The 13325-nt window shown below is 37.7% G+C and overlaps 1 protein-coding gene and 2 long non-coding RNA genes across 3 annotated transcripts in view; 2 read left to right on the forward strand and 1 right to left on the reverse strand.

The window, feature by feature from the left end:
* Nucleotides 1-13325, forward strand: part of LOC559196 (NACHT, LRR and PYD domains-containing protein 12-like) — a gene marked incomplete at its 5' end in the record, with an annotated part of 120545 nt that overhangs the window by 75364 nt on the left and 31856 nt on the right. The window contains 4 exon segments of the mRNA NM_001444605.1: nt 5804-5977; nt 7278-7411; nt 7414-7421; nt 7423-7451. Of these exon segments, the coding sequence (NP_001431534.1) occupies nt 5804-5977; nt 7278-7411; nt 7414-7421; nt 7423-7451 (345 nt within the window).
* Nucleotides 10258-11063, forward strand: LOC147847028 (uncharacterized). Its single transcript, XR_015477227.1, has 2 exons — nt 10258-10355; nt 10458-11063. It is a non-coding gene; the product is annotated as an uncharacterized LOC147847028 (long non-coding RNA).
* Nucleotides 11206-12795, reverse strand: LOC147847029 (uncharacterized). Its single transcript, XR_015477287.1, has 2 exons — nt 12502-12795; nt 11206-12087 (listed from the first exon to the last, which is right to left on the reverse strand). It is a non-coding gene; the product is annotated as an uncharacterized LOC147847029 (long non-coding RNA).

A 13325-nucleotide genomic window follows, 5' to 3' on the forward strand; every position in this document is an offset into this window, starting at 1 on the left:
TTACAGATGATGTACTATCAACATTATATACAGGTTGTATTGGCTATGAACAGATTTACAATAGATGAATATATGTACAGGTTGCTGTTAGTAATCAGATTCACTATTCACTATTAGTTTCACTATTAACTGTGCTTTAGTTCATCACGGTTAATTAATCATGAAGGCGTTTTAACACAGCATTTCTGCATAGAACAAAACTGCAGTAAATAAACAAAGTTCAGATGACAGGGTGCTTTTGTGACCACAGAAACTGCTTTTAGCTGATGCTCTAGAACATCACCATAGTTTTTCTAACATTAGTTCCTTTTTTTATTAATTACTTTAATTGATTTTCCGCCATTAAATCATCAAGCTTGTGTGTTGTCAGGTTGTCATCTAGTGTATGTGCTGCTGGTTTTAGGCTGTACTCACACTAGACTATCTGAACCATGCCTGGGCACATTTGACCCCCATATCCCAATTAGTTTGACTAGTGTGAGTGCTCCAGACCGCACCTGGACATGCTTCAGGTCAATCGTGTCTAGTGTGAGTGCAGTCTTAGAGTGAAGTGTGTGTGTAAAAGAGTGTTTCAGATTCTCACAGCGGCTCGACTGACACTGAGTGAAGAATCAGTTTCACACTTTGCTTTAATCCTGCAGTGAATCTCAGATGTTTATAGTTTATTGTGTGTTTTATAGTTGATCAGTCTAATAACTGTGATTGTGTATTAAAAGCTCTCAACTATCTCAGTATAAACTTATTTAAGCTGCACACTTCATATTCTGATCATCAAACACATCCACACACCAGTAAAGCAGATTCCTGATCATGATGTTCAGATCACAGTGATTCATATTCAAATATAATCAAACTAAAGTAAACAAACTCACTGAAACATGAAGCACACACAGATTACAGGTTTAACTGTGTAAAGTCTCTGTGTGTGTTGTTGATCTGCTGAACTGAGAGTGAAGAGTGTGTTGTTGTTCTGCAGGTTGAGGCGTTGTGGCGTCTCAGTTGAAGGTTGTGCTGCTTTGGCTTCAGTTCTGAGATCAAACTCCTCAAACCTCAGAGAACTGGAGCTATCTAAGAATATTAATGTAGGAGATTCAGGAGTGAAGCAGCTCTCTGATGGACTGAAGGATCCTCACTGTAAACTGGAGAAACTGAGGTAAGATCATACATTAATCTCAGTTAATGTTATCCACAGTATTTAGGGATTTTCAGCATCATCATTAAGATCTTCATCATTTACATTAGAGAAATATTTCTCCTGAAGATGAATTTCTCTTCAAGTATCTGCACTCATGCTGTATCAGGAGTTTACAGAAATGAAGATTCTCAGCAGAATAATGTCTGTGTTGAGTAAAGGGAAATGATCTTTAAAGCTGAAGTTTTAGAAACATTTAGACAAAACACTAATAATAAAGCCAACATGAGGAATCCCTGAAGCAGAAGCAAATGTTTGAGCAAAACACATTCATATTAGAATAATAATGTCATATATCAGCCTTTAGTCAGCAGAAATCTTCATTTCCCTCAGTTATTGATGAAAGCATTGAGTGAAGCTCATCCAGAAGTGTTTTCCTCTGTTTTTCTGCTTCACTTCTGTCAGTTTCAGGATGAGCTTCAGCACTTTCAGCGTTTTCTATTATAAAGTCATATAAATCAGTGAGGAATGAGAGAATCTTCATCTCTGGCTGCATTATTCTTCTAAGACACGAGGCAAATTCACAACTGAACCCACAGAAATGTCAGCTTTATTTCATTTAGATTTCTACTATCTCTATTACTGATTTCTCAATACTCGCTTTCATTTCTCAAAACTTTCAGCTTCACACAGCAGGAAACATCCAGAACACACACTACTTTCCAGGGCCTGTTTTAGGAAGGAGGTTCAACCAACTCGGAGTTTAAACTTGAACTCTGAGTTGATTTACCGAGAGATTAAAAACTCTGATCCGAGTTGGGTTAATCAACTTTAAGTAGACCAACTCAGAGTTAAGTGCACACACCGCGACTATAAAAAAGGCATTATTAATGGAGTGCAGATATTACGAGTGACCATGGCAACATCTGAAAAAAGAGACAATTTCTTTCTCCAGCTGAACTTGATCTGCTCATGCAAAGTTGTAGCAAAATATGACCATATATTAAAAAAGCAACACCACTGCATCAGCAAAACAGAGACAGTTATCATGGGAAAACTCAAGTTAATAGGTAATTTTACATTTAAAGTATTTAAATATTTATGTATATTATAATAAGTAATGTTATGTGTGACGTTTATAAAAAAATTTACACACATTTCCACTTTTCTACACGTTAATCAGTTTTAATAGATTTAAAAGTGCACTTGTGTGTGTCTGCCCTATTATTGATAAAGTTATAGAGGCTTTTAGGACATTCAGAATGTAAGCAGAACTGAACAATATAGTTTTTAGACAGAATAATAATCCTATTAATCTATTAACAGTACATGTTCCTGTCGAAGGACAGTGAATTTTAGCAAATTTTTTTTAAAAAAGGACAAGCCATTCTTGTACGTGACTGTAACGGGGAGACTGACACGGAGGGATCCATTTTGCAGTATTTATTAAGTCACACTTAAACATCAACACCTCGCACGGTTGTGCGAACATACAACATACAACTCAACGATGATTAGCAGATAACAGAGGCAGAGTGATTACCAGGCTTGAGTCAAGGGCAGGCAGCGTGGTTCAGAGTCCGTAATACAGGCTTTAGTCAGGGGCAGGCAGCGAGAATCAGAGTCCGTGAAATCAGGCTTTAGGTCAAGGGCAGGCAGAAGACAGAGCAGGGTCGAGAAACGGGCTGAAGTGATCAACGGGAAATCAGGCAGGATAGACCGCTCAGAAATGCTGGCCGGGGCTAAACAAGACTTCGCAATGAAGTGTGTGTGTGAGCTGCTTGTATGTGGTACGTGGGTCATTAGTGAGATGGAGAACAGGTGTGCTGGGTTCTGAGTGGAAAGGATGACGTAATGGTTAGAAGTCCGGAGATGGTGACCTCTGCTGGTCAGCGAGGGGAATGACTGGGACCGAGTCGGTGACAGTGACTTTGTTCTGTGTGTGACTAAAATGTAGGCAATATCTGTTTCCATCCAAATATATTAATTAAATTTATGTGCAAAACTGGAATATTGCATAAAAGATGAGTGAATAAAGCAGTGTTTCCATCCAACGAGTCAAAGAGAACAAAATCATCACTTCCTAAATAACTGGCGCCAAATATCAACAATAAAAACAGAATTTACTGTGATAGAAGAAGCTGCGTCTATCATTTCTTTATTTAATAAATGTACTTGCGCCTCAGAAGACAATGCTGACACACAATGAACACGTGTTGGCGTTTGAAGCCATGAGACGTGGAGAACAGACGCTCTTGATGCTCTCCAGATGCCCTGGAGGTCATTAATAATATAATAACATTGATACTGAAACTGTTCAGGCGTTCAAGAATACATAAGCAAAACAACATTTAAGATGTGCTACAGTGTGCTCAGCCTGCTGGTTTGTCCATTCACACACATTTTCATCATCACATGATCTTTTATAACAGTTCTTTTTGCTAACATGAAAACGACTGACATATTTACTAGTTCCTCTGAAAGGCCCGTCCTCAAGAGGCACTGATTGTTGATGTGTCTTAATGTGCTGCGATTCGTGGATCAGCTCCCCATCACGCCCGTACAAGCATGCACTTTTCTGCTGCGTAAACAGTCAGTCAACCTCATGCCCGCTCTCTAAAATAATCTGACATGTGTCTGTAACGAGTGAAAATGGGGTGCGGCTCCTTTAAGAGACATCGCTATTGCGTGTGTCTATGTGTGCGTGAATAATAAACTTTCTCTAAACGTGTGTAACAAGCGTATGTGCGCAGGACCGGTGTATATTTTTATTTTTCTCTGATGCTCGGATTAAGTTATTTCTCTGTAATATACAGTGATGCTGTTGACAGAAGAATAAAGCACAAGATGTCGGATGAGACCTGTGTGAGCCTTGATTGATTTTTCTGCTGCTACAAGAGTTAGGCGAGCTCTCCTGTATTTTTTTAACTCAACGGGTTACACAACGCCCTTCACATATATTCAGAATAAGCATGTGTAAGTAATATGAATCATCCACATATCTTTTGCGAGTTTATTATCTGAGATGTAAAACGCATGGAAAATCTGCCTAAAAAGAAACAATGCAAAGTCGCGCGCACACATAGAGAAAGGCTCCTCACACCGGTAAAGTGTGTGTGTGTGTGTGTGTGTGTGCAGTTTGACTGATGAATATAAATTTGTAGCTAAATCATTTGCAGTGCAAAACAGCATTTCCCATTGTTTACATCTTTGCTACAACATACCGTTAAGGCTAGACACTGTACATGTCACTGAACTGGGAGAAATTCTGGAGCTGTTTTGTTAAATCATGCTTGCTGTGTATTTTATAATTCTCTGGAACATAATTAATATTGAACTGTAAGCACTTTTGTCTTTGTGTTGTGTCGTTTGGAAGCCCAAATACAGAAATAGAGAAGCTCTGTGTAAATAGCAGGACAGCATTTTTACAGCGCCTCTGGCCACGCCCCTTAGCTGCGCAGTGTGTGCGCGTGGTAAAAGTACGTTTGTGATCTCATAAGGCCCGGAAGTATTTTTTTTGTAATCCCCAAAATTCTTTCCTTGTAGGCTTTGCTAAGCTAACTCTGTAAAAGCCAAGGTCTCCCTTTGCATTGAACTTTGAGCATTTTACATTCAGAGATGTTCACACAGCTACATTACACACCAGCTAAAGTTTAAAATATGATATCATAGTGGACCACCCTTTTAATGATAAAAACAGGCGGCATCTGGAATAGTGCAGCTCTGATATGGTTTCTCTTTCGCGTGTCTTTTGATTCTTAACTTGTTTATTAACAATCTAAACGATACAAAAATCTCACAATTATGACATCATCAAAAAACATCGAAAAAGAATAATAATTATAATAATAAAAGTCAAGAAGTGTGTAGGCCTTAAAATTGTAGATATTGGACATCTGATCTATCCATTTATATTTGTGTGTAATAACCTAATTAAATTAAAAGGTTTAACATAAAAATCATTCTAATATATTTTATAGTTTATTTTTATTTCATAAGCTTTATAATAACCTGATTCGGGATAATTCTTTTTGTAAACTTTATTTCATATGTTTGCGCGAGTGTTATCTGGAGGTTTATGCAAGCTTGAAGATTATGCATTGAGGTTATATGTGTGTGTATATATATGTAGGTGTGTTTGCATGCAGCGAGTTTATATAATGTACATCTGCGTGTGTTAATAGGTGTGTGTGTGTGTTAATGTGGCTTTGTTTGTGTTAATATGGGTGTTTATTCAAGGATTGTAAGGAGTTTATATGTATATGCGAGTGTGTATAAGTGTGTTTATATGTAGTGAGTTTATATGTATGTCTGCATGTTGTTGTGGGTGTTTAATAGGTGTATATACATGTGCTTTATGTATGTGTTGATAAGCAAAGTTTGATTTAAATCCTACACGCCGCCTCATTATTGTCTGTTACTCTCAGTATAAACTTATTTCCGCAGCTCATTTCTTTATTTGATCAACAAACACATCCACACACTGATAAAGCACAGATGTGATGATGATGTACAGAACACATTAATACACAATTTCACAAAATAAAACTAAAGTAAACAAACTCACTGAAACATGAAGCACACACAGATTACAGGTTTAACTGTGTAAAGTCTCTGTGTGTGTTGTTGATCTGCTGAACTGAGAGTGAAGAGTGTGTTGTTGTTCTGCAGGTTGAGTGGTTGTGGCGTCTCAGATGAAGGTTGTGCTGATTTGGCTTCAGCTCTGAGATCAAACTCCTCAAACCTCAGAGAACTGGAGCTGTCATGGAATAAAGTAGGAGATTCAGGAGTGAAGCTGCTCTCTGCTGGACTGAAGGATCCTCACTGTAAACTGGAAAAACTGACGTAAGATCATACATTAATCTCAGTTAATGTTCTCTACAGTATTTTAGGGATTTTCATCATCATCATGTTATTAAGATCTTCATCATTTACATTAGAGAAATATTTCTCCTGAAGATGAATTTCTCTTCAAGTATCTGCACTCATGCTGTACCAGGAGTTTACAGAAATGAAGATTCTCAGCAGAATAATGTCTGTGTTGAGTAAAAGGAAATGATCTTTAAAGCTGAAGTTTTAGAAACATTTAGACAAAACACTAATAATAAAGCCAACATGAGGAATCCCTGAAGCAGAAGCAAATGTTTGAGCAAAACACATTCATATTAGAATAATAATGTCATATATCAGCCTTTATTCATTCATTCATTTTCTTGTCGGCTTACTCCCTTTATTAAAAGGGGGTCGCCACAGCGGAATGAACCGCCAACTTATCCAGCAAGTTTTTATGCAGCGGATGCCCTTCCAGCCGCAACCCATCTCTGGGAACATCCACACACATACTCACACACTACGGACAATTTAGCCTACCTTATTCACCTGTACCGCATGTCTTTGGACTGTGGGGGAAACCGGAGCACCCGGAGGAAACCCACGCAAAGGCAGGGAGAACATGCAAACTCCACACAGAAACACCAACTAAGCCGAGGTTCGAACCAGCGACCCAGCAACCTTCTTGCTGTGAGGTGACAGCACAACCTACTGCAACACTGCCTTGCCTATATCAGCCTTTAGTCAGCAGAAATCTTCATTTCCCTCAGTTATTGATGAAAGCATTGAAAGCTCCATGTGTTCAGTTCAACACAACATTATGAAGATGATTTCTCCTTCTGTATTGATGTTGATGAAGCTGAAAGACTCTTCTAGAGGTGTTCATCTGCATCTGATTGTTCTGATCATGTTCTAGATCTGGATTATAGTTCAGTGTTTTACTACACACATCCAGCACTTTTCTGCAGTTCTGCTCGCTTTATTATGTTTTATATTTGTGTTATTATGGATTATAATTATTGATGAGCTGTTTTGAAGAGTATTGTTACAGTGAATTGCTGATTTTGCTGTCCCCATTAGGTAATGTTTTGTAGACGCTGGACACTTGCTTGAATTTTGATCCTTTTTTTATTCTTACTTCCAAAACATAAAAACATGTTTTCTCAATGTCAAAGTCTCTACACACTGACATGCTTCTTGCTGAGAAGGTTCAGCAGATATTGACTCTCCTACAGTGCAGTGACTAGTATGCCCGATAGGTGGCAGCACAACAGCGTTTGAAAGTATTGATGAAAGTTGTGTTGTTGTTCTGCAGGTTGTGGAATTGTGACGTCTCAGATGAAGGTTGTGCTGCTTTGGCTTCAGCTCTGAGATCAAACTCCTCAAACCTCCGAGAACTGGATCTGTATTGGAATAAAGTAGGAAATTCAGGAGTGAAGCTGCTCTCTGATTTAAGAGATGATCCACATTATAAACTGGAGACACTGGAGTAAGTAGTAATGATTCATCCTCATAGATCATAAAATAATGTCAGTTGATCAATCAGCTGCACAGATGATGCAGTGATGCTTCATAATGTGTGTGTTTCTGTGTGTTTTATTCAGTATAAATAGGTATTAAATGATGTTGAATGTGGAGTCTCTACAGACACATTAAACTGTACAGAAGTGAAGTGTCAGTGATCGTGCTGCTGGAGTTTATAAAGACTCTGCTGGACGACTAAACATCATCATCAGTGACTGAAACACTCCATCATTAATGTGCATCAGAGAAGAGGAAGAAATGCTGCAGGAACTGCTTTATTCATATCTGCTCACAGAGAAACTCAATGCTGCAGAATTAAAACACAAATAAGCGGATGCTCTTTCTGTTTCCTCCACCTGTGATGGAGCACGTCATGAAGAGAGAAAACCACGAGAAAACAGAGAAACTTTCTGTCTCTTCACACATGTGAGATGATTCTGGACAGTGTCGAGTGATTCAGCTTTCCTTCAGTCTGACTAAAGATAAACAGCGGCTTATTGAAGAGTGACATGATCCAGTTCAGGAGATAATTACTCAAGATTAAATCATTTATTCATAATTACATCAGTCACCATGTTACATTCACACATGTAAATATCTCACTAGCCAAGCTCATTTACACCATTCACCCTAACACATCAGGCCAATATTGTAAATTGATGTACAGGACACCTACAGTTTCGCTATATCAGAAATGTCATGATGTGTTATATGACACAAAATCTATTTGTTACTATTTTTATGTATTTTTGTAATTTCATATACTTTTTTTACTCATAATGAGCCTTTTGTTGTAAATTAAAATATTAAATCTGCATGTTATGTGAATAAATCTAATGTTTTTTCCACCTTCGTATAAGACTCACTCTGCTCTATATATTCCAGTACTCTTGAATTCACTGCACTCATGAAAATTTGTCTAAACAGCAAATGATATTAATAATAGTATGAAGGATGTCATGTTGACCTGATCTACTTTGTTAGCACACAATACTCTTCAATTAAATTCAGCTTTATTTGTGTAGCGCTTTTACAATGTAGATTGTGTCAAAGCAGCTTCACATAAATGGTCATAGTAACTGGATCAGGGAAACAAAGTAGAACAGGTCAACATGACATCATTCATACTTTTATTAGTATCATTTGCTGTTTAGACAAACTTTCAATAGGATATCTGGTAATTGCTCACAGTTTATTATTGTATATTTATTAAATATCTATTGTACTATATTAGTTAAATGTTTAGTGTGTGTCATGTCTTGTTTTAAATTGCACATTGGAGTATGGGAGAAACGCAATTTCAGTCTGCTGTGTAATGTACTGTTGCATGGTTTGATTGACTTGACTAGTTCAGTTTTTAGTGTTTAAGTTCAGTTCAGTTTAGCTCAGTTCATTGTGGTTTAAAATCATTACTGAGTCCAACATTAAAGAGCAAATTCATCGATGAGTAGCTTTTCAGATCCTAAACCATGCAAGCCAGTGGCGACAGCGAAGAGGGGAAAAAAACTTCACCAATAGGAGAGTGAAGAAAAAAACCTTGAGAGAACCAGACTCAGTTCGGCACAACCATTTTAATTTCTTCGCTGGCCAAAAGTCTTGTGCAGAGCTGCAGTCTGAGCAGTGGAGGCTGGAAGCTGGACCTCAGCAAAGACTCATCTGTCCCTGGAGCGTCACTGGAATCAGTCTCGTGCTCTCCACTCCCCTATATTGCTGTGTGGGGGGAGATGGGTGTTGCACGAACTGAAGAATGGGGGTGTGGGGGGTGAAATTCTGGGAGTGTTGGCATATATGCACCTCTCCCTTCTCTGGTAACATGGTGGATCCATTACCCCGATCTGTTCTGGGACCTTGCAGTTTACAAATTAAGCACTGGAAAGAGTACCGAGAAATCAGACTCAAGTAAAAGTACCACTACTTGCCTAAAAATGTAGCGCAGATAGAGTAAAAGTATCTGTTGTAAAATTACTCAAAGTATGAGTAAACACTTCAAAAGTACTCAAGAGTAGTGAGTATTACGCTGTAGAAAGCCGATGCATTTACATGTAATTTGTGGATGTGTGTAAACGTAACATTCTGTAGTGCATTTAGTTATAGCCCAACAAGCACACAACATCATACAGTGGTAATATTAGGTTAGATTTAGGTTGTGATGTCAGATTAAAATCTAATGTCTAGCCAGCGTCTAATGACAATGTTATTTTGACATCACATAATGTTGATATTTTAGGTTGAGTTAGAAAGTGACCAAAATCCAACATCTTAAAACCAGCGTCAAATACTGACATTTATTCATCAGGTATGGCAACTAAAATACAACATCTAATAGACGTCATTGTGGAAGCGTCCACACAACATCAAGCTGTAGCATCATGAGACGTTGATATTTGGATGTTTTCTAATCCTTATAGACAATAAATAATAAAGTAGTGACTGCAGGTTGAAGAGAAGTAGTGGAGTAAAAGTACAAATTCAGCACTTAAGATGTACTTCAGAGAAATAAAAGTGCACATCTGTAAAACTACTCAGTAAATTACAATTCATGAGAAAAACTGCTCAATTACAGTAGTGTGAGGATTTGTAATTTGTTGCTTTACACCTCTGCATATGTGTGTGTGTTTGTTATGTTGACTGTAATGAAATGAAAAGATTATAACAGTTTTCCTGTTACTAGTTGAAAATTCTACCTGTAGTAGCTATCTCACCCATTAGAGGGTGATCTAGGTAGTAAGTCTCCAATCTGCTTAAAAGGAGGTAGAGAAGAAGCGGTAGGCAGGAAGTATTGTGCCTAGCACATGAAAAGGCTTCTTCACTGCGCTGTCGTTTGTTGATGCCCTTATTTGAGGAACATTTTTGTTCTTATACCTCAGATGTAAGCAGGCCTGTTTTTTTTTTTTTTGTATATACTTCGGTTTTGTACATATGTTTTGTGTGGTGTTGGCAAGGTTTTGATTGTATGTTTGTTTATATGCAGAGGGTTTTTGGTATGCGCTTTAAGACATCAAAACAGGACCTGGACAACCCATCCTCATATCTGCAGACTTTTTCATCCACTTTCCTACTGATTCCGTGGCCAACCATTGATGAACTGCTTGATCTTTCATGTGATTCGCTTAAGGACTGATGGTATCTTTTTTTGCTTGCTCTAAAGACTGGATTCAATGGGAAAGACACTTATCAAATGCTTATTTCTATTGAAAAAGTGATCATTTATGAGTTGACTGTGAAGTGGATTTTATATTCTTTAAAATGTGAAGTTAATCTATATATTCAAATTGTATGTGTATAATCTGCTTGTAGACTTGCATACCATTAGAAGAATTACCATATCACAAGAAATGGATAAGTTGTATAGTTACCAGGTGTGGGTCAGGGGTTAACCTAGGTGGAATTTGGGGTCGGGGGTCAACCTAGGTGGGATCTTGTGTAATATATGGAGAACAAAGGAAAACAATTGTTGTCAAAGTATATTTAAGCAGGCCAGCACATTAGTGAGAGAGTTTTCAGGCAGAGATGCTACTGAGGGTCTCCTGAAAAATCTCCTTATTGTCGACAATAAAGAACTCTTCTGAAATCAAAACCATTTGACTTCGCTGATCATTGAAGAAAAGAGAAAACCACCACAACTGCTGATCATTTCATATCCCCAGTGTGTAACAATAATTATTTATACCCGTTCTCATATACATTTATTCTAAATACACATAAATCTCTGAAAGTTGTTTAGTGGTCTCTCAATTTCTTTAATGTAGCTTCAAAAAAAGTAGTTGTTACAGATTAACACTTGAAGAAGATTGTGTGTTCTCTAAAAGTGTGCAGTAATGTGCAATAAACATGGACCAAACTGAGTAAACCTGGAGAAAAGCAACACATGAGAAGCTGGAGAATAACTGAATATGTAAAGCACTGATTATACATGTTAAACACCTAAATGAAGCTATAAGAGGCATTCAGGAGAGCGAGTGACATATTATCAAGTTATACACCATATGACAATGTATGTGAACCCATATAACCAGAATTTAGCAAAGGCAACACTGAAGTGTAGACCTGAGCTAGCAGTGGTGAGTGAACGGGGCCAAGAACAACAGAAAACCTCTCAGACCGCTAAATGTCCTAGGATGGTCAGAGGTTAAAGCGAGAACACCCAGAGATGAGGAGGAGGAGGGAAGAAAATCTGTATAATGAGGGCAGAAAAGAGACTCTTCAGATTGTCCAGATTGACTTCAGCTTGTTCTGAAGTGCTGTGCTGCGTTCAGACATCTTGGCTTTATTATTATTGGTTATTGCTATTGATTGATTAGTGGATAATTAATGAGAAGGCCGGGAACTACGACACATTCTAGATTTGTGATTAAAGATATAAATGCCATATTTGTGTTGAAATGTCTACAGTTTCAATTTACTTTCATCTTCTATGTTAAGCTGCTTTTACACAATCTACATTATAAAAGCGCTATAGAAATACTGTAACTGAGGTTTTAATTTGAACTGATTCAGGTGTATCTGAATCCCTGCAGACAGTCGGTCAGAACTGTTTACTGTCATCTATAAGAATTCACTCAGACTCCATGTCACATTCGACCATTTAATGAAGAGGATTTCTGAAACAATATAAAAATAATCTCACATAAGTAATTATATAAATAAGAATTAGAACATCAAATAACAATACTTATAATTATAAATATGAATTCACATTGCAGTAACCGCACACCATATGAATGGAAATAATTAGAGCAGTTGTTCCCTAACTGTCCACAAGAGGGCGCCAATAGACCATTAAACGTGACTGAGGCACATTTTCCAATGATTAAATGAATCAAGTAAAAGTAGTAAATAACTCGATGAAACGATCACGTTTATCCATGTAAAGTATTTACATTACGTGAATTAGGTATACTGAACATGAAAGTTAACTTAATCATCGACTATTATCAGTTACAACTCCAAAATCGTCCTTCACCCGCGATCTGAAATAACAAGACATTTACATCAATCAAACCAAATACACTTACTTTCTGTGCACGCACAACTAAATACATAAGCAGTGGTGTTGATCTGCATGCAAACGTAAGCAGATAACTTTAACTTTGCAGCGATTTTAGATCGGTCCTTCTCCAAGTCCCGCCCATTAAAGTGACGATGCAAATGCGTATTAGTCAGCAGCAGAATGTTCCAGAAGCCTTTTGAACAAATACAGATAAATCGAATTTAATTAAAGCTCATTATATGAAAGTTTGAAGTATTATAGCCCACTCGGCTTGAACTACTCAACAGCTTCATCCACACAGGCTGTTAGAGCCCTCGACTCCAGTCACTTTACATGGACATGATTAGATCAGATTAAACAGGGAGGGTGAATAGTACATTTCCATACACAAACACAAGCTTTTTGTCAGGAATGCCCGTGCGGTCACTGATCCATCAATGTAAAAAAAAGTGATGTAAAATTATAATTTTCGTAATTAGAAAAAAAAATACATACTAACATCCAGGAAAACTCCCGATCATAGATATATGTGTATATGTGTATATCTCTGGCTTTGGATGGCCACAGTCCTCCACTGTACCTTGGTCCCGCATTCATTTCAAAGGAGCGCTACCCTGTACCAAGATGGCGGCGCTATTGACGCATTCCGTCCAATAGACAGACCAAGCGACATCTAATGTATATATCTATGAGAAGCATACGCAGACGACGTTAGAGTATGGACATTCTGAAAGCAGATATATTAATCGAGATATTGCAAACACTATATCGCATTCAGATGATGGGATTAGAAGTTAAGTTCTGTTGGGTTCCAGCTCATAATGGAACAACAGGGAATGAGTTGGCAGA

The sequence above is a fragment of the Danio rerio genome, chromosome 1 (genome assembly GCF_052040795.2).
Source record: "Danio rerio strain M-AB ecotype USA chromosome 1, GRCz13ab, whole genome shotgun sequence".
Classification (NCBI taxonomy): domain Eukaryota; kingdom Metazoa; phylum Chordata; class Actinopteri; order Cypriniformes; family Danionidae; genus Danio; species Danio rerio.